Here is a 22,564-nt window from a genome sequence, read left to right on the forward strand (position 1 = left end):
GCGTCAACGTCGCCCGCACTCCGTCACTGCTGTTCAAAATGGATCAGCAAGCCACACACTTATGTTCTACCTGCAACGTTGAGGCAGACGTTCGGCAGCTTCTTCTAGACTGCCGCCGTTCCAGGTCCTTCCGCGACAAGCTCAAGTCTCGCCTGACCAACCTCGGATACTCCATCTCTCTCGCAACACTACTTGGCACACGCAGCGGTGGTGTAACCGGGGCGCTTCTCCACTACCTGCGTGATACCGGTCTCCTCAGCAGCCTGTGACATCGTTGGTGCGACGATGGAAGACCTCTGACTCCACATTGCCTTACTCTTAAAGGCCGGCCCGCATGGTGCGCGTTCCTGTGAATATCGCGCTGCGTAAAGCTCTGCATGGCCACGCACCACGAAAAAATACGCCTGTCAAACAGCATGGGGCGCAAATCCCGCTGCTGCGTGCACAGCGGGTTTAGCGTACGTACCTAGTGTTGTCAACATTCTCATCTCCTTCCTGTTCCGTCCTGGAATGGTTGTTTTTGTGTGCGTTCCTTTGTATTCTGCATCCGATTTGCATTTGGTAAAATGGACCCTCACGAGCGAAAGTTGTTGTACTTGGAGGTGTCCTTCTGCAGCTTTTTCGTAAGAGCGGGCATTGCTAAAAAGGAAGTAGGATGCACGACCGGAAGAAGGTGATTTGCTGCGCCGTGATTAGTTGCTGTTGACGCCCGTGAACTGACTGCTGCGTGAAATATTAAGCCTGCTCTGATGCAGTGAATCACGCGCTAGGAGCAGCTGCTACGTACAAAATTTCGCGCTGGGCGTCAAAATTCAGCTTTTACGCAAGAAAAACGCACCATGCGGGCCGGCCTTAACTACACCAGGGATGCGCACTAAGGAATGAATTATTCAACAAGGAATAGCAAGCCGTCCTTTCTGACTGACTTTTCCTGTCAAAATAAATAGACCTCTTCCCCTCGGTGCAAGCGGTGTTCCTTAAATACGACACAGGTTAGCAATGGGCCTCGTTGCGCCTATTGCCGAATGGAGGCTTTCATAGCGATCTCAGTTTTATCATGTTCGGGTACATTTCCTGTGTTCTTCGAGCATTTTTACTTATGAATTGGGAATTCGTTACTCCTGGAGTGCACTCGTTTGTCTCTCCGCGGAAGAGCCCATCTTGCTGCATGATAAAATAGCTTAAATTAACAGCCTGTCTTAAGAAATATCGTTGCCGTCGGACGTCCCACACTGATTATGTCGTCGAAATCGCTTTCCCAATTTGCATTTTCCTTTCTTTTTTAGTTTGGTTATCTTTTCATAAGTTTTTCCCTCAGTCTGGTCCTTACTCCGGCTACGGTGTTCAAGGTTCTCTTTTTTCTTCTTGCTGTCCACACATATCTTTCCAGACTACAAGTATCAGAGTAGCCAGTCCTTGGGAGACCTTGGAAGAAAATTGTAAAATTGCCACACAAAAAACAAGAAAGAAACGGGTTTTCGTGTTATTGTTTTGCGTCGAAAATATTGCCCAAAATTTCCAATTCCGGAAATACAAAAATATACATTTTGGGTAAATAGTATAATGCATAAACGAGGCAAAAAAATGGCTGCATAGTCATTCTACATGGTCACCTATTTCTCTTACTCTTTTAACATGAGTTGTTTTGTTGTAACTTATATTTTGCATTTTTAGTTACACAATATAAAATATATTCCACTTTTTATTTTTATGGTGGACGATCGTACTCTTACGAATCTTACTCACTGAACAATGATAAGCTAGACTATCTACATATTTTGTTTTCAACTATTCCTCAAGTGACAGTCTTAGATAGCTAGTCTTCAATTCCGTTGACTCAAAATTACCGAGAACTCTCCGCATCTCCACATGGCAACATTATGCGCTATGATTAAACTGACCTATAAGCATGTTACGTTTTGTACTTGTGTGCTAAAGAAGTAATATCTATAATTTATAATTTACATTACACTATTATTCTTTCTCTAATGTTTGCTAACCAATTTAAGTCGCGCTAGAGTGAAGATTTTGTTAATTAAAAAAAAGAAGAAGAAATAAACACAGAGAGAAACATTTCCTTTTATTTATTTTTATTTTTTCAGCATCTAAACTTTTCCAAAAATTTTGCATCTCTACTCCTGACCCCTTCGAGGCTGACAACTTCACACTTATCTTTTTTGTTGTTGTTACGTTTTTTAATCCTGGTTTTTCTATTCCCGACTAATCCCAAAATAATATCTCAATCTATCGAAGAATGCCGCATACAGCTCCATGCACTCAGAAACGGTGCCACGTGGGAGATCGCTCTAACTCTCGTTACGAAAGAGCTGTCATTCACTCAGGTTCCTGATTTCTTACTAAATAATTCCCTTCGTGTCCATTAGCCGACGCATTTAGCGGTTCGTCGGATTTCGCTTTTGGTGGGGAAAAGAGGCATTCGAGGAAACCCGTGTTCAAACAGCGAGGGAAAGAGAGGGAGAGGGTGAGAGGCGGCTGCGCGGGAGGGATGAAAGAAGGGGTCGCCAGAGTTGGACATGGCTCTGCTCCGGTCATGTTGTTGTTGGAAGTCGGTGCGGAATGGAAGCTTCGCCTCAGCAATCTACACCTTGGTGAGTGCGTTTAAGCCGTTCGAATTTTGCCTGGGCTAATGAACATGACGGAAGATAATGTTTATGGAACGTAGATTATTCGTGCGGCCTCCTAATAGCATCGCGGTCACAGTTCAGACGCCGGTGAGTTTGAAAGTTCTATACTTGGTGATACACGTTAATTAAAAGTATAGCTCCGTGGGAGATAAGCAATGACAGCTTGAAGATAGGACTCTGTTTCGGGACTCTCGTGATTTTCTACGCTTGCAGTTGAACGTCCGCTGGTTATACTTTTGTTGTTGTGCCCACTGGAAGCTAAAGATGACGGGAACGCGTACTGGGGTAATTCAGCGAAATCATAAACTACGAAATTTCTGTATGATGTTCGCAAGTCGAAAACAAGCCAAGTCAGCGAACAGTTTGGATAACTAAATACGGTTTGCGGTGTGTTGAGAGTTTCGGCGAACGTTAGAGCCTCAGGTGGGGAAAATTAATCCACAGACCGACCGCATGTGGCGTCGCGCGTTATCATAGTTGTCTCGTCATGTAAAGCCACAAGTTATCATTATCAGTTTAGATCGATTTCTTATCTAATAAGCAGATACTGAAACTATTTTAGACATTAGCGAATGGTGTCAAGGGACGGTCATTTTCAACGTGCGCAGTCCATTTTTTCTGGTATATATGTGCCGCAATACTTGTGGTCACTTATTATAAATATGACCACAAATATAAATGATTACGAGACAACATATTTGCCACACCTTTCTTTCTCTCTCTCTTTTCGCGTCTCGGAAAACAATCCTCAATTATACTGACGGAGGGAAAATGCCAAATGTTGCGCGATAAAAGATTGTTAGATCGACAGGTATAATACAACACCCACCAACATGAAGAGCAATCTGGAATGGTCAGCACCTTTCCTATGGGTTCCAACGGTAAACATGTCCAAGTTCCCCCCTGCTGGGGTTCGTTCGCACTGCGCGTATATTCGTGTCGCTGGGGGCGTTCCATAGCGAAGCTACTTAGTGAAGAAAATCGCAGAATGTGACAAATGTGTTCACGGCCACCCACAGCGGTCGCTCAAGATATGCGTCTCTCAACGTGAACAACAACAACAATTATATTGTGACGATGAAGTGGGAAGGTTTTCCACTCTAGGAGTGGAACGCTACCCCATAGCTTGTGGGTCTAATATGAATGATGACGATGATGAGAGATGACGGTGATGATCGGAGTGGCGATGGCGATCTTGATCGTGATGGTGGGAATGTCCGAGGGAGCTGTCGGGGTCACAATGAGTCACAAAAAAAGAAAACCAACTACATGACGTACGGCCGCCCTGGAGTGCGCCGCGGTGTTCCAAGGGCCGAGGATGCACGACAAGTTGAAGGGGCGGCTGCCAAGGATGGCAAGCTGTGATTGCAGTGTACGCCTCTCGTTGATATATAAGTCCGACAGCGGAGGAGTATGTGCTCTACGTTGGCAAGTATACCACACTCGTTGCAGATAGGGCTATCCTCACAGCCTAGCTGGTAGCGATAGAACGGAGTGAAGGCCACGTTCAGACGTAGCCTGTGGATGATCGATTTCAGGGGACGAGGAAGCGTTGCAGGCAGCCGGTATGACAGCGTGAACACGTGAAATGTCGTGAAATGGTCGTACAAACTGAATATTATCCTTATAAATCGTCAATGCTGGAGCTCCGCTCATTTTTGCTCGATTTTGCCGGACGACACCCAGATTAGTATCCGGTACTACGCTTCGTCTTTTTGTCATTTGTGATACGAACAATTATTTGATTTAAGAATGACAATTGATAAAAAGGCACCAACAGTTTGCCTTTCATCAATTGCCATTCTTTAATCCAAACATGCAAGTGGGCGCTGCGAGACTCTTGTCCTTCTTTGAAGTCGTATAGTCCATACACATGATCATCTGTTCAACAGACGAAGCGTGTTAACCAAGAAACGCCATAGTGCAAGTTGGAGGAGCTTCGTAGCGTTCTTAGGATTATCCCGAGACACAGAATAGACGGCGTTTCTTTTAACATAAAATAACGTAACATACATAGCATAACATAACATAAACGTAAAGCAAGCTTTACCTTTTCAGGTTCGATATTAGGAACCTAAAAGCACCTGCAACGTATTCCGCTTACAGCACTTAGCATTCATGTACTACTGGAACGTCCCTTGTGCCATGGCAAAGCTTTTAATCCGATTTGTCTTGGTGAATATTGGGATCCCCGAAGTTCCATTTAGGTTCGAAAATTTCCACTTGTAAACGGGGGGGGGGGGGGGAATACGTTTATTATAAAAAAAAGGAGGCGGGAGAGGTTAGCCTGCGCTACGGCGGCTTGCTATTCCCAGCAAAGAAAGAAAAAAGGAAGAAAAGAAGAAAGAAAAATGAACAAAAAAGGAAAACAACCACGAAGTTGATCACAGTTCACCCAGAAGGTCACAGATCCGCAGGAACTGAACGAGTACCTTTGTTACCTCACTATGTTGTGTGTGTGGGGGGGGGATATGTTTAATGCTGATAAAAAAAGGAAAACAGAAGGGAAGTGGGGCCTACCAGCGTAGCTAGGGAAAAGTCCGAAATCCTGAGGCGAGCGATGCGCGACTGTAGGAGAAGACGATGTTGGCGGTAACGGGTGCAGTGGAGCAGTAGGTGCGAAATATCTCCTTCAACATGACAGGTGTAGCGGTTGGGTGACGAAAGGTGGCCCATCTTAGAGAGGAGCGGTGGTGTCCGGGCCATATTCAGTCGAAAACTATGAAGCAAGGGCTCTTCCTCCCTGGATTAGCGGCCTACCAGTGTGCGGGTCGTCGTGAGGTCAATCGAGCGCAGAAAAGAGTTCATCCTGACAGCGTCTTGGAAAAAGGGCTCAGAGCTATTCGTGCAGTATCGGCGAATGGCTAGCCGGCTAAAGGAATTTTACTCCACCGGAGCGCCGGTGTGAAGCTCACCATTGTCGTATGTGCCATGTTATCCGTACACTGCTCTGTGAAGTATTTGACACTCCTACGACTAATCGGGATGTTGTGTAGTATTTGTGAAATAGTCGATCAAATGGACAGTTTGCAAAATTGGAGGCGTACGCAAACAGCTGAATATTGTCCTACTGGATGCGCGGTCTCGTAAAAATGCGCCATTCGCGCCTTCTGAACAAGCCCAATCAATTTGCGTGTAGGAACAAGTAATTTTGCAGTACAATACATCTATACGTAGAGTGAATGCTGACGCGGCTTAGTAGTAGTGTGTTACAGGGCTGCAAATACCGGCGCTTAGAGGAAAATTGCTGACAGAGCGCCGGTCAGGGAGTAGGAGCAATAAACTTGGCCCGATGATGCATCTATATGCGTGATGCTGAATCATGAAACAGGTCTAGCTTTTCCGAACCCGGAATTCCTGAAGAGTCTGTTTCCGTAGGTTGCTACAATTTCTAGGACATTTGCAACATTTGAGCAGAATATGTTGCGGAATGATTTTTTAACTTCTGTGCTAGCGCTGCGAAGCAACTGCCGCGTGGCTATAAACGGCGTACAGACGTGGACGTGTGACAGCAGGAAGGAGTGGGGGATAGAATGGGATTAGTACACGCCCTGGGCCGACTTCAGCGGCAGCTATGCCGACATGTCTACAGAATAATCCCAGGTAAAAACTCAGACTGTACAGCCTGTGCCGGGATTCGAACCCGGCCACCTCCCACTCTCGGCGCGGATAGCGATCATCCTAACCTCGATGCCATGGGAGCTGGTATATTAATAAATAAAATAATGGCGCCGTGATGTTTCACGTAAGGTTTGTCTGCCTGTAGTACGGCGACATGGTTGCACGTGCCGCAGGGTACGGGTACGGATAATTACGACCACCTGGGGTTCTTTTGACGTGTGCCGGAAACCTCTGACACACGGTGCTGGAAGCAATGTTTGCCTCCTCGAACCTGCTCGTCTTCTGATTTCGTCGTCTGCTAACCCACGCGAACTTGGACGTGCGGGCCAATGCGAGCCCTCACCACTCTTACAGTGCGGATGTGGCGATACCGGATGTAGTGGGGCAACCTGCTGCCCGGCCGGCATCGAGGCCGGCGAAAAAAGTGCTAGCTGGGAAATTCCGGGCTCTTGGAAAGCGCCACGCAAACACGCGAGATTGCTTCACTTTGACCAAGCGAACATGACTGCTCGGGATCTGGCAAAAAAAGTTGCCACGAAATGACCACACGAATTCGCCATGAGTGTCATGTGGCTTCCCGAAGCTGCCGTACTCGACCGCTACCCAAGTCGGGTTCAACGTAGCCTGAGCGCTGTCTTGAAATTTTCACCACACGGGTCGAGTCGAGCTCGCTGCCTAAGAACGCTTCAAGCCGAGGAGGGTTTCTGAAGAGCATTGACACACTTCCAAGGCAGCTGCAAGTCAAGTCGAGATTAAGTCACATCTATGAATTTGGGGGTTAGTCACACCCTTCTGCAGTAATCACTAATCGAGAAAGTATAACCCTATCTCTTGGAGTTGGTGTTAGGAAAGAGAAGTATGGAGATGGTCCTACGAAACAGCGGAGCTGGCTACTCCAAAACACTTGAAAATAAAAATCATTGTCTAAAAAGTTAGAGGCGCTGCAATGTCCACAAGCTGTCGCACGCTGTCTAAGATCCCTCGGCCATTCTCCGAGGAGCTTCACTAAGTCTAGAGGATCACCGGCTGTGCTGTCTGAGGTTTCCCCTGGGTTTTCCGAAGACTTTCCAGACGAATGTCTGCGCAGTTCCCCCTGAAGTCGTCCCAGGACGCATACTAACCCCCTGTCCCCCTACTTCTTCCTGCGGTCCTCTCTCCATCTGTCCACATCTGTACGCCGCTCATAGCCACAGTTGCTTCGCGGCGCTAACACAGAATAAAAAAAAGTCTAGAGGATGGTAGTCCCTTCTTTTTTATCCCCCAGTGTTGGTGAAAGGTATTTTTACGCTTATCGAACAAGCTACATTCTATGCGGTTGATTCTCGCCAGGACACACCGCGGAAGGGTATCATCAAACATCACTTGGAGTAAATAGTAAAAAGTAGCAATAGTAAGTACAGTAAAACTCCTTTACAACGAAACTCAGGGGACAGCAAAAAAAATTCACAGTAAAGGTATTTTCGTTAAAAAGGATGTCCATTATTGGACCTATAGGGCTCCAGCGGGGCCGCCAAAAAAAATTGCTGTTGTGGTATTTTCGTTAAAAAGGTGTTCGCTATAAAGGAGTTTGACTGTACCAGTGAAAAGTAGTAAATCATGACATACGCAAAGAACAAAACAACAGTGTGAGAACACAGGTGGATCATAAAATTAAAATACAATTTTATTTTTGTTTTCATTGGCTTGATTTACTTTAGGGGTTTACGACACTTTGATAGATATGTGGTTCATTATATCAGGCACACATTATATTGCACACTGGAGTATTGAGGTAAAAGGAATTATTTTTCTACGTGTCGTACTCGGTGAGATATACACCCTTGTATACACGTATACCCGTCAAGCTCGAACATCATATCTCCGGCCGTTCCCATTGGTAGTTGTAAGCACGTGACCTCTCTCGCGCTTCCTCACTGGCGGAGACGGAGACGTCTGTCGTGACGGCAGGATCGATTGGGTTTCGGTATTCGCGGTGCCAGTTTTCTACGCGTCTATTACCCCCTTTACTGTAAACCTTGGAATGCGGGTTCACATGGGTGCAAATAATTGCATTTGCAATTACATTTACCCGGGATAACTTGAGACCAAGTGTCGCAACCCCTTTAATATAGCTAACCCCGCAGTGGCGAAGCAGGTGGTTGTAGAAGGTACATAGCCAGAGCCACCCTGGATAACCACACAGCAGCAGCGGAAAAGTTACGTCGGCGATGGCCACTACGCGGACACACGGAGTGTGCCAAGAAGAGCATGCGCACAGCCCAGAAAGGACAAATAGACGTCTGTTCTCACACTGTTATTTTATGATTTACTAGTTTTCACTGGTACTTACCGTTGCTGCTTTTTACTATTTACTTGGAGTGGTGTTTCACAGTGTGACCTTCCTAGGTGTGGCAGGGGTAGGACCAACCGCATAAAATAAATAGATAGTACACCTCGTTGGGCCTGTTGGTACTGCATACCGGAGTTCAAACCTCTAAGCACCAGTCGAAAACGACATCACGCAACAGAGCGCACTTGCAACACTTCTTTCATACAAAACGTACACCACCGCTCCCCAAAAGCCTATATATACAACCCACAAATAAATTCCAGTTCTTCCTCTGAAAAAGGGATCGCGTGACAACTGACACACTTTGTTCCACAAGCGTTTATCAAGAACGCTTCAATCAGCTCCCTTTCTGCTTCACACCCGTAATATCCTGTGTGATTCCACAAAGCTGACATTCACGGTATATGCGTGTCCCCGTAAACATGTATTGATACAACGCCCGGTTTACCGACGTAGGAACATCCGCAGGATAACGGGATGTCGCATCGCATCTTACGCAAAAGAACACAACCTTTGTTCCAAATTTGCATGCAAACTTTTTTGGCCTATAGAAACACGGTGTACGCAGGGTATGCTATGGTTCCCGATTTTCGGTGATTATAATTTTCCAGACCTCCGGAAACGCGGCAAAAATGAACCCAAAAGCAAATTACAGTAGCACGAGATTGCGTTGGCTTAGCACGAGATAATTAGACAACTTCTCTTTGTCACCTATCTTCACGCTACCTCGTAATACATCGTAAAATATAACCACCGAAAAGTAATATTCGCCGATCGTCGCGTAGGGTGTGTGTACCACATCCGCATCCCGTCATCCTGCGGATGTTCCTACATCGCGCAAACCGGACGTTGTATGAATACACGTTTACGGAAACATAACGTCAATGTCGGCCAGGGAACTTTGCGGAACCACACGCGAGATTGCGAGAGAAACAGGAAGAAGAGCTGCTTCAAGCGTTCTTGATAAACACTTGTGGAACAAAGAGCGTCAGGTGTCCCTCTGTCACTTTATCAGAGAAAGAAGCCGCACTTCTTTGTTTGAGCTGAGTTTGAGTTTGAATGTAGAAAAAAGGGGGAGAAATTGAATTCGTCACCCGACGAATCCTGCTACTCCCATAATGAATGAATCGTGTCCCATAATGAGCCCCTAAAATGAATGAATCCCACAGAAATGAAAAGGAAAAATCGAAAGGTCAAAAAAGAAAAACATCAATCCTCCCTCTCCCCGAACTGCATATGCACATGCTCCCATAGAAGTGAAGGGAATGGAACTTCTTCGTTGGAGTTGGAGTTGGACCTACTTCTTCGTGTTATAAATAGGCACGTGCACGTTTTGTATTAAAGCACTGTTGCAAGTGCGCTTCGTTGTGTGTCGTCGTTTTCGTCTTGCTTTTGGCGCTTTTAAAACCAGCACGTATAAAATATGGCTCGTTAAATTGGTGTCATGTTGCCATTCACGTACACCAAGGATAAAAAATAAATAAAGAAAATGATTGTTGCGTCTCGTGTGAGTATAAGGTTAGTTTTTCGTCGACGAACTTTGCCTGGTGTTTATAAACATTAGAGTTCGGATTGACATGCAAGCGCACATTGTTCCCATCTATGCCTTTGCGTGCAGACGTTGTAAAACCACGTTTGAGACTGTCTTTAAACATATTTAGAACGTTTAAGTGCATATGAATGCGTATTGAACACGTAGACAGGGCCGGCGATAAGGGAATGGGAGTAAGGCGACCGCCTTAGGCCGTGCTTGCATAAGCCCCGCGCACGAAGCCCTCAACCAGGGATTACTTTTTTTTTTTTTAAATATCAAGTATACACTTAATCGGTCGCGCGACCTTCGACTAAAACAGAAATGAGAGAAGAATGTGTTATGTGCCATTCCGTCATGTGATGAGAAAAAGTCTCACTTTTGAGAAAAATCTGGCAACCCTGCAAGCTATACCGAGGATTTCGCACCCTTCTCTCCTGCTGCCATTTCCCGTACTGCTAAAATCTCCCACTGCGAAAATCTTATCATTTCTTATCTTTTCATTACTGCTGGTGTGAAACAAGCCCCTTGATGTGCCTTTGCTTCAGGCCCCGCACATCCCTAGCACCGGGTCTGCACGTAGATGCATATTTCGAGTATGTGCTACATATTCCAGTTCCACACATTCCGGGGTCCAGTCATGCCGCTGTGATCGCGAGGAAAGAATGTGATAAACATCTGGCAAAAATTTCTACAACGCGCGTTTTCTCTCCGCCGGCGTCGCCCGGCTGCTTTGCACGTGTGCCGCTTTATTGGTGCCACTGCGAAGTATTGCTTATTTTTCTTGACGTCTACAGTGCTAGTCTCACTGCAAGCGCAGCATTTGTTACAATGCCGAGATCACTGATGCATACAAATGCGTGTCTCTTCAAAAGATGGACGACAGGATATACCGACTTCACGGTGAATGAGAAGGTACTATGTCCCATCTGCGAGAAGATTATGTATTTTTTGCATTTTGCTTTTTTTTGCAAGAAGTGTATTTTTTGCATTTTGTAGCTCGTGTGTGGCTGTACGCGGTGGTGGCGTATAAACGCTCACAGCGATCCCACAGGCGTTCGAGAACAGGAATCAGAGAATACTTAGGCAATATTCGGGTGCAAATATTGTTTGTCTACAGTAACGCACCTTCCGTGGCGAAGGTTTGCCGGAAGCGGTTCACGTGGAGGTAACCTGCTTCTCTTTTAATTCACTATGCCCAGGTCAATGCATAGAAGAAGTTCCAGCTTGACCAGTACACGCAGTGTATGTGATGAGATGTGATGGAAAAAGAAGAAAAAAATGGGGATTTAAGTCACGACAAAATCGGACTGGCTGCCCCAGACCACTTAGCCGCAGTCAGTTGACGGTCCCATTTGCGTGTCTCCCAAAAGGCCAGGAAGAGAGAGCTCGACCCAACCTTTACTCGTCCAGTCTCTGAGCACTCGCCAGACTTTGACAAATCCGTCATGGACATCTGTGAAACCTTCGTCGCTGCAAACAGTCTGTGGCATAAGCTGGAGAAGTCGCAACTACTACCAGCGGCACGGCCGAGCTGGTTAGGGCGTCCCGCTCGTTTGTGGTAGCCAAGGGCGTGCTGAAGACTGGGAGGTGGTGGGTTCGAATCTTACCACCGGCTGTGCTGTCTGAGGTTTCCCTGAGTTTTCCGAACCCAGGCGAATGTCGGCACAGTTCCCCATGAAGTCTGCCCAGGACGCATACTAGCCCCTTGTCCCCCACTCCTTCCTGCTGTCCTTTCTCTCCTGTCTCCGTCTGTCCACATAGCCACAATTGCTTCACGGCGCTAACACGAAATAATAAAAAAAGTCGCAACTACGGAGTTTCTTTGAGCAATGTACCCACAGAAAGCTACCGCCCGATTCAACGTGCGCAAAAACAACAACAGCAACAACTTTATTGTGTGATGGTGAATGGGGAGGTTCATCGCCAGGGGCGACGCTCTACTCCGTTGCTGGTGGTGATGCGGGGAATGAAACAATGAACCCTTCCATAATAAGGATTGAAGTGCTATGGTATCCAGAATGGCGAAGAGAGCTTTGAGGGCAGGGCGTTGGTGGGCGGGATGCGGGCAGGTGCGCAAAAACTGTCTGCGGGTCTTGTACCAAAAAGCGTTAGATGAAATACAGCATTCTCATGGGAGTGGTCCAATATGGACAGCTGCAGACGAAACGACAGACGCTTGTGGTGGCCGTTATGTAGCTTATTTGGTTGTTGGGAGACTGGATGCCAGTGGAAGCTGCAAGCCATACCTACTTGCGTGCCGTATGCTTGAAAAGACGAACCACATCACCGCTGCAAGGTTCGTAAACGATGGTCTCAAACTACTGTGGCTAGATGAAGGCTGTGAAAACTTTCGGCTGTTCTACACTGATGCAGCTTCATATATGGTGAAGGCGGCTGATTCCTTGAAGGTGTTCTATCCAAACATGGTGCGTACATGTGACATGCCTGGCTCATGGGTCGAACCGTGTTGCTGAGGAAGTGCGGGTCTTGTACCCTCTTCTTAACGAAATGATATCATCGGTAAAGAAGGTTTTTCTAAAGGCACCGTCCCGAGGAGAGATCTACAGAGCAGAAATGCCGGAGGTTCCGTCACCCCCCCCCCCCCCTCAACCTATTATTACGAGATGAGTATATACACGCTATTGATTTCTCTGCGACTCATTTTGCGCGTCGTTGACATGTTGAATCCCGAAGACAGTACCGCCATTAAGGAAGCGCAGACTGTCTTCAAAGATCCGGCGCTTGCTATTCAGGCGCGGACTGTGCAAGCACAGTTTGTCTATGACCTTGTCGTGACTTCCAATTTTTTTCTTCTTCTATCACATCACATCACAGTTTGTCTTTCTGGCCAAGTGCTTTGCAAAGCTTGAAGCGTCCGGAGCCCTGCTTTGCCACTTTCTGGACGCTGTGAAGAATTCAGGGGAAGATCTAGCGAAGATCACAACACCAATTGGTGCAAAAATGTATTACAAATTTCAAATGGTGCTTCCAAAGAACCGTGGGTTCTGCTTCTTAAAATCAGTTGATGTCCTTGCAGAAGTGCGGCGCTAGTGATATCCCCGGAAATTCACTGCTGCGGGGGTGCCGAGCTTTCAAGCGAGGGGGGGGGGATGCTTTGTGAAGGTTCCACTTACGGAATTTTTCTTAGACACTCAGTGGCGTATCTAGAGCTACCTGCGCCCATGGCAACATGGTTAACACGATGTCCTTGGGGATGCGTTTTCGTGTGGTCCGCACTAGGTTTCACACTACAACCTCTCTAATAGCGGGTGCTTCAGATCATTTATGAATGTGCCAGGTTGAGTGCCCGACCTGGCACATTCACACCCGACCCCATAATGGCGCCCCGGTTCACCTGGCGCCCATGGCACCTGTCCACACCTGCCACACCCTAGATACGCCACTGTAGACACTGAAAGAACTCTGGCACAATGGTGACATATGTTTGCAGCTTTCCCGTTTTATTTGTCAATGTTACGTTAGAACACAGTACATTAGAATACAGATTCATTATGAACGGCATTTCAACATTAAGATGCATAATCACACGACCGACAAAGAAAACAGACTAGCAACTTGTCTCACGAAGCTCAATGAATACCTTGCAACCAACGGTGAAAACAAGCAGAATACCTTGCTTGATTCAGTTGGGCGCAAATGGTTCTCGATGATCCTCATTGAGTTTGCGTGCCCGCACGCACTTTTGCTCGTATATGCGCACGATATATGCATTGAACAGTCAATTTCAAATGATTTTGGACAAATGCATGGTACGATCATCTGCATGACTGTGGTCCTACAGCCCAAGTTTGACAGTACAGGATGTAATTCGCTGCGCCGGACTCATTACGAGAACATGTTGGTGGCCGAGCTGGGTGGGTCACCTGAGAAATTTTAGGGGGTGTTGCAAAAATGCAGGGAGGGTGTACAACCCTCCTGGGGGGTGTAGGGAAATCCCTGCCCGGCGCTACACTACCGGAGAGCGTGGCTGCAGCACTACTTCCCCATTAAAAGTATGCCCCTGTGACAACGTGTGATGTAGAGCGGTCCGTTACAAGCTACAAGCACATTTTAACTGATAGGCGGCATAATTTTACACATTAGAACATTGACCACTGCATAGTTTCACACGTTTTTTTTTTTTTAATCAGGGGAGCAATTAAAAAGTGCACGTCAATTAATGTGCAAGCGTGGCAAGTATTTCCAAGGCGGCACTCTGTGCGCGTTCAGCCTGTCCTGCAAAACCGTAAATGCAAGTGTTTTGTTCATATCCTATGTCACTCATAGCTGAGCTAATAAACAGGTTACATGCCAGGTGGACTTTTTGAGCCCGGGGGGGGGGGGGACGTCAGACTTGTACGTATCTTGAGTACGTACTCAAAATACTATATTTTAAATACTTTTTCATGTATTTTGGTACTCTACTCAATAATTTTTGCGACAAGTATTTTTAAGGTAGTATTTAAAATACTTTTCCACTATTTGCTACTCAGTACTCAAAATAATTTCCTTCCTCGTCAAGCCGTATCCAGCACACTTTCCCACAGTGTCCAGATTTTCAGCTCACTGGAATTTAACCCCCCCCTTTTCTTTTTTGGGAATTTGCGGATCTAATTTATCCTCCTGTACAATAGGCTGGTCCCACGTTTGGCCTTGCTTGTCAATATCCCGACCCCTTCGTCAAAAAACGGTTCCTATACATATTATTGCCAGCACATTGCCACATATTGCCAGCTGAATATTGAGGCAGAGCCGGTAAATGATGTAGGTAACGGCTCGGGGGAGCGCTAGGGGCATTAAAAACTGCAGGTCCGGGTCCACTTTCTGCAGTAGTGAGGAAGATGGGACGCATCAACACCAGTGTTCCCTGCTCAGACGCTTCACTACTGCATTTATTGTGCTCTTTGCATCCCCTCTTGTGAAGTAGACGGGGTGGGTGCGAACGCCACACGCTAGATGGGCTGGCCTGGCAGCTGCATCCGCAGCCTCATTTCCGGGAACACCGCAATGGCTAGGGACCCACTGCAACTGGATGTCGTGTCCCCGTGATACGACAGAGCAGTACACTTCAAGGACGTCATGCACCATTGCAGACAGACAGCCCGATCCTGCAGAGTAGATAGTAGAGAGTTTTAGCAAACCGTTGATAACATGGCTTCCGTCGAACCGTATCAACCGGAACCAATCAGTGGATAAGATTCTGACTCACACACGACGACGATTGGTTCCGATAGGCAGGATAACCTTACCAACGGTTTCCTAAAACTGCCTAATGACTTGGATTCGGTATACAGATCGCGTACGGTTCCGCCGCTGCCGCGGACGTGCGGTGTGACAGTCTTGCACATCCTTCAGCTGACAACTGCGGGATCACATAAGCACAAACAGAGTAGGATCGCGTCCTTGATGGTCAGTGAAAACCTGAATCCTCCTTCTATCGCTGTCAAGTATGGCCAAAGTGAGCTGCAGTAGAACAACCGTCGACGCAGATTTCTTCGAGAACACTCCAGGTACGTCGACACGGACAGGGGGTGTGGGCAGGGCCCAGAGCGGGACAGGGTGCCTCTGCAGAGGTTTGTGCTTGGGGATGATGGGGCGTGAACGGCTTGGTTGTACCCAGACGCTGGACGACGGATCAAAGCGCGCACTAAGGGGTGTCAATGGTGGCGAGTTGCTATCCTCATGTAGTAACTAAGAGACTGATCGAGCCTTACGATGGGTACAGGTGGCTCCTTGGCGTCCGCGAAGACAAGAGCAGTCGATGTGGACTTGTGGACGCCGAGGCACGTCTTGATGCTCTTGATTGATTGGTCTCCAACAGTTGCTCAGATGTGGGACAGAGATGATGACGTACCGGAAGGTGGTAAGCCAACACCTGACGTACCAGGGTCCGGTGAAGACCGAAAAGAGCCATAGAATTATGCCCCCACCGAGTACCACAGAGGTAGCGCGGAACATTCAGTCGGGACTCAGCTCTGTCTTTCAAGCACCGAACCACCGTGCTTATCAAAGAACGCTTATCAACAACAAAGCTTATCAACGAACCACACAGCTTATCTCTATGATAAGCTGCGGTCGAGGATGAGACCAAGAAACCGGTGGTGCGTAACGCGCCTCACTAGGTGTCCACTTAAATGTAGAGCTGAAGGTTCCTCAAATGACGGCGTGTGAAGGGCAAAAACAGTCTTTTCAATGGACAGGACCATACCTGTCCTAGCCAGGAGGCTACAATGTTCAGAACGCTTTGTCGGCGGCGTTGTAGTGCTGGCCACTGCTTTCCAGAAGACCAGGTACAAATATCGTCAGCGTACAAGCTAACATTGACGCCCCGTCGCAGGAGAGAGGGTAGTGCGGCCATGACAACGTTGAAAAGGAGCGTGCTAAGGACGCTTCCCTGCGGGACACCAGCTGCTGTACCGTGATGAAGGTTTTCGCCTTCTGAGGTTTTCACGTACACAGACCTGTCTCGCAGGAAGTCAGAGATCCACCTAAGGACTCTCCCCGTGACGTCCGTAGTAAAAAGCCCATTAAGCACGTGACTGCGACTTGTGGTGTCATAGGCTCGCTTGACATCCAGAAAAACGGCAACCGTGAGGAGGCCGTCAGCACTAGCCTTGTCCACGTGGGATACCACATTAATCACACAGTCCATAGTGCTACGTGCCCGTCTAAAGCCTGCCTGCGCTGGATCCAGGAAGCTTCGGGATTCCAGGAATCAGTCGAAGCTGTTTAGGATTAGCCTTTCAACAATTTTGTAGACACAGCTCGTGAGGCTGATGGGCCGAAATGATGCTAGCTCTCTTGGTGACTTTCCTGGTTTCAGCACCGGGATTACGCGGGCAGTCTTCGACATGTCAGGCACGACTCCGTCCCTCCAAGATTCATTTATGAGACACAGCAGCTTACCAAGCGTCTGAGGTCCCAAAGAGAGTAGGGCAGGGTATGAGATCCCGTCGGTTCCTGGCGACGAGCCTTTCTTTGCGACAGAAATTGCAGACTGTAGCTCGTTGAAGGAGAAATCTAGGTTCATCAGAGGGTCGCCGGCACCGCAATGGAAGTCGACTACCTTGAGAGCATCTTCGGTAGACTGCTTGTGAGCGTCACCTAAGGAGGCACAGGATGGACGGGTGAGGAGACGGCAGAAATCGTCGCCAACAGTTAATTCCGGTACGTTCTGGCGAAGCGCCAGTGCTCGGAAGGGCGTCTCCTGTGCAACAGCAGGGCAGCTGAGGGTCTTGATCACCTGCCAAATTCTTGAGGCCGGCGTATAAGGGGAAAGGGAGAAACAGGACGTCTTCCAGGTCTTTCGACCAAGGCGTTGAAGGCGTTTGCGTATAAGGCATCGTAATTTACAGACGTCATTGTAGTCTCGAGGACGTCCAGTTCTGCGGAACCGTCGCTCTGCTCGACGTCGTATTGCTCTGAGGCGTTCAAATTCAGTATCGACAAAGGAGTGCATTGGCGGTACAGAGACTTGCTTGGTTGCCATAGAGAGGCTGGACATCAGAGCGTGTGTAAAATCTTGCAGGCTTCCGGAACACGGAGCCAATTCTTCAACCCGTGACTTACAAACTTGCCAATTTCTAAGCCTCCTTTTGTTAGGAAGACCTTGCATCCCTCTATGGGATTATAGCACTGGCAGGTGGTCACTACCCATGATATCCAAAGCAGGCATCCACTGCAGTGTTGGGGCAAGTGTTGCAGAGCAGAAAGCGACATCTAAGCAGCTGGAGTACAACGGCCCGCGAAAAAAAGTCGGGGAACCATCATTCAAGGCAATGGCACCAGAAGCCTCCAAGCACTGCTGTAAGAGGCGGCCCCGCGCATCCTCGTGTCGGCATGTCATCTTACGAAGCAATCGAGCATTTTCTTTGTTTCGAGACCGTGAAATCGGGAATTTTGCAACCGGGAATATCGAGACCCTCCTCATCCAGCATACACATGCTGTTCTGAGGCGCGGGTCTCGGTCAGACCTCCGGTCTCGCGCGGTGGAGAATCTCACGGTCCGACCAATAGATTTCAGAAGAATAAGACGAGGCTTCCTACGGTCACCTCCAAAAAAATTACGGCACAAGCCCCGTTGCTGTCCTCGTTCCGTATCCCCGTTTGCCAGTGTTGACACTTTCTCTGAGTCTGGGGCAGCAAAAATCAGCTGAAAAAGTCGCTAAATCAAAAATAGATGAATGCGTAATTGTGCAAAGATTATCGCCTCATAGCTCGAACTAATGACTGTATACGTGATACATCCTGATCGCCTCATCAATGCCGCAGGCAGCGAAGGTGGCTTTCGTCACTGCAGGCGCAGAATGCCGTCATTTGTTGTGCATTTTCGCTTTCTCATATTCTTTTCAACGCGTGCCACAATTGTTGTGGTGCTGGTTAAAAAAAGGTTGTGTGCTGGTTAAAATAACTTACATTCCACTGTGATTCCAGAATCGAAAATAAATTTCATATGGCAACATGTTATTGATCGCTGATCCGTTTGTTTTGATTTCGTCTGCTTAGATAACTACTAATTAGGTTAAGCGCAGAACTACCATAGCTTTGATTTCTTTGTCTAATTCTGCGTTAGACGGGATAGTGATGGGGTACAGTATAATGAGGCAAATTCACAGCAAGGATTTATGCGAAGGAAAGCAACAGAAAGAACCAGTTAAGATTAGTGGGACGTTAGTACGGCCACTGTTGCCACATCGAGTGCGTAGTAGTATTTCAACAGTGATCATTTCACAAATCTTATATCTGAGTTGAGTTGAGTTGATAAGAAAAGAAAAAAAAAATGGAGAAATAGGCACTCATTACGAGAGCCGGCTACTCCAGATCACTTAGGAAAACAAAAAATGGCTAACTACAATCAAAACAATGAGTGACAAAGACATTGAGTCAGTAACTCACACACACTGTCAGTCACACTGTATCCGCCAACTTGGAGTCTGAGCAATGATGCATGATGAACAAATGCCTGTATGGCGTGGAACTGATGCTCGGGTGTCCAAGGGCCCAGAACCTTAACAACAACGAAGGGTCTGCCATCCAGCAGAGCTAAATAAGCTTGTAGAGATAGTCTTGTATGCTTGTAGAGATCTTATATCTATTGTATATGTTATCTACTCGTTTCCCTTCGTCTATGTGCTTCCACCCTGAACCGAGGAATTTTTCAGGGTAGTGCAAATTAGATGTAGCCTAAAGTTTCTGCTCGCCACTGCCGCCAGAAATCCCCCAATAAGCTGCAATGTCGCTAAGAAGGTCGCTAATCCCAGTATACGAAAAGATATCGCTCGGCAGAGCCGCTAAGAAAACCACAGCGCCAAAGGTCGCTAAATTTAGCGACAAAATCGCTTGCTCAAGTGGCAACACTGCTGTTTGCCCGTCGCGATATGCTGACTAGAGAATATACCGGCGCAAATACACCACACAGACGAAACAATATTACAACGCCGAACTTCCAACTGGTTTAATGAGAGAGTAGTATTGTAGCTGGTCGCACTAGTGCGACCTACGTTTCCATTTCTTTCTATTTCTATTCCATTAGTATTGTTTCGTCTGTGTGCTGTATTTTGCGCCGCCATATTCATGTAGCAAGCACCTCAAGGCAATGCTGAGCCTCAGATGCAAAATCATTACGAATCCCTACGTCACCTCTCCCCCGTGCTAACAGGCAAGATGTGCAAGATTAAGAGGACATGCCCCTCTTTGTGTTCTCGCATGTCTGGTAGGCGAAGTATGCATTCGTGCAAAAATATACAACACAAATCAAACCATGCGTCATCAAACCTATAAAATATGAATTTTCATCCAGGTTAAAATTTGCACCATTGTATTTGTATGGCCGCAAAACGTGCAAATATATTCTATTGAAAGCTGTGTATACCCAGGAAAAAAACTTGCAAAACATGCAGATTCCCGGTGTAGTGATAGCTGTATAGTATGACGTGATCTGTTTACTTCTTAATGGTTTGCCTGAGAAATCAGACAACTAAGCACCCTCGGAAACGCGATACTTACGCGTACATACACAACAATTTCCCTACATTTTTGCCTTTGATACATGGAGCAAACAACAGTGCAATCATCTCCACAGCTCCCTGAGTTCACACATATTGTACGAAAACAATATAGATGACACTGGCAAGGCAGTGGAATACTACATGCTGATTACAAGAAAGCAACGCAATGAGCCAATCGACTACATCACTGCCTTCTATAGTGTTAAGCAGACAGTGAAAATCGTCCTCTGCTTATTCAGGAGGAGTTTTACCACGTGCATTACAAATAAAAACACAAAGGACTGCAAGTGTTTGAAGAAGGGAGCAGGTGTTTCGAACAGGGAAACAGACAGATAGGTTTTCTAGTTTTCTGGTCTGGCAATTACAACCACAACGGCAGCAGCTAGATTAATGGCATAGTCACCTCGTATCAAATAATATGAAAGATGGTATCACTGCTTGTCACTCTTCATTATGTTACAATATGTGGCGTGAATGACTGTTTGTTAGCGGATTGCTACGTTTACCCAACGCCTTGAGGGTAGCTATAAGCAATCAAACAAACAAAAAAGGTTTTACAACAACGTCCCGAGCAAAGAATCGGGGAGATTATTCTTAGGGAGTCACCGCGAGCATGTCGTATACGAAATTTTATGGCCCTCATTCGCGCTCTGCCTAAACGGTGGAGCCTGTTACCTGACCCAACAAATGGAATTCGCACTATTGGAACAACTACTACAAAAAAGAAAAAGAACACAAAGAAAACATGGCTATGACTTGGGGTGACACTATTGGGACATCTCCCAAATACCCTAAAAAAGGGAGAGGGATGCGACAGAAGTCTCGCGACCGTTTGAGACGAAAGATGCACGCTTTGTCGCTTTGTCTTCGACTGCAAAAAAAAAAAAAAGGACAAAAAGAAAAGGTGAAGGAAAGATTTTTGAGCCGTTTCGGTAATAGCTTGAGCAGGGGTTGGGCCAGCTTGATACAGTATAAAGATTACGGAGAAATAGAAACATTAAGCAATGCACTGTTTCTTTTTTTGCACCACATTTTGCGTGAAAACATCCTTCAAACATACCTTCTTTTGTGCTAAATAGCGCGATAGAAGGTAAATTTATTACACCTTGTCTTGAAAAGTGTGCTTGCAAGAAGGTGTGGGATTTTTTCCACAACGCGGCACGCCGTCGTTTTGTGACACATTCACAATGTTTCCCGTGGCAGTTCAAAAAGTCCTAACGCCATAAAATCACATGTCGACGGGCAGCTGTAGCACAGAAAGTAGCGGCAGCCCACGATTGCACACGTTTTCCTCCTGCGGTAATATATCCAAAAGGCTTCGTACGGTTGTCTTCATGAAGCGGTACCGTATACCACATGAGGAACTCGTGATCATCAAAATGTTCAAAAGGAGTTTGATGATCCCTTATTGAACGTTGTCGTTCAGTGGTACCGTTGTCAGCACCCAGTTAAAGGCCATCGTGGCACAAAACGCAGTCGACGGACGCAGCGAATCACCTGTCTTCCTCCATGACACCAGCCAAACTCGAGTTGAGGAGCCGTCTCGAGGAAGCACCGATGCTACCTCGAGATTTTCGAGGAATGCACGGAGGAATTCCTCCACTCGAGGAGCGTTTTGAGTCAAGGTCGAGTTATGAAGCGCAAAACCGGCCTCGAGGAGCAGCTCGAGTCGGGTTTCGAGTCGAGGCTCGTTCATGAATTCTGCCGTGGATCTCCGAAAGGCTGGGCTTGTTTCATAATTCAACATCACGCATATGAATGCATCATCGTATCAACAACAACAGATAAATTAATGATGATGAATCGTACCAAACTTCTCAATAGAATATTTATTTCGCTTGTCTACGGACTTTTTGCTTCTAGTCGCGTATCTGAAGGCTCGCTGTACCGCCGCGCTTTCAGCCATTTTCCTCTAAGCGCCCGTAGTTGCAACCCTGTAGCGCACGATTGCGCCGGCTTCAGTGGGAGTATGAAAGGTGAAGCCATTCTTGGTCATGATGCCTTCTTAAACTAGAAATGGGCTTCTATATAGAGTGTTCCGAGCAACAACAACAACAACAAAGAAGAAGAAATTGGTGGAAACCTATGAGTCGTAGAAGAGAAGGCCTACCGTAGAGAAATGAAGAACTCGTAGCTTTCTGGTTCCGGATGGAACACATAATGGTGTACAGAAAACTCTTTTTTTTTTTTCGACAAAACAAACTACTTTTATTTTTATTTTCTTTCTCTCTCTCTCTCTCCCCCTCTCTTCAGTTATAACTCTATGAAAGAAATCAATGTTGGAATTCAAGTCAACGAGGTCTGACAGTCCAACGTAAAATTCCCGATTTGGCGCGTCTTTAGCTTCTTGTGCGGGCTTACAGCAACAGGGCTTCTGCGTGAACTCTGAACATTCATCATCATTCACCATCTTCTCCCGCTCAAGCAA

At 46.8% G+C, this 22,564-nt stretch overlaps 1 protein-coding gene across 1 annotated transcript in view; it reads left to right on the forward strand.

Moving 5' to 3' along the window:
• Positions 1 to 2,534: 2,534 nt before the first annotated feature.
• The window catches only part of LOC135395887 (uncharacterized), a 215,481-nt gene continuing 195,451 nt past the window's right edge, over positions 2,535 to 22,564 (forward strand). The window contains exon 1 of the mRNA XM_064626974.1: positions 2,535 to 2,609. Within this exon, the coding sequence (XP_064483044.1) occupies positions 2,535 to 2,609 (75 nt within the window). The remainder of the gene's footprint in view (positions 2,610 to 22,564) is intronic.

The sequence above is a fragment of the Ornithodoros turicata genome, chromosome 5 (genome assembly GCF_037126465.1).
Source record: "Ornithodoros turicata isolate Travis chromosome 5, ASM3712646v1, whole genome shotgun sequence".
NCBI lineage: Eukaryota > Metazoa > Arthropoda > Arachnida > Ixodida > Argasidae > Ornithodoros > Ornithodoros turicata.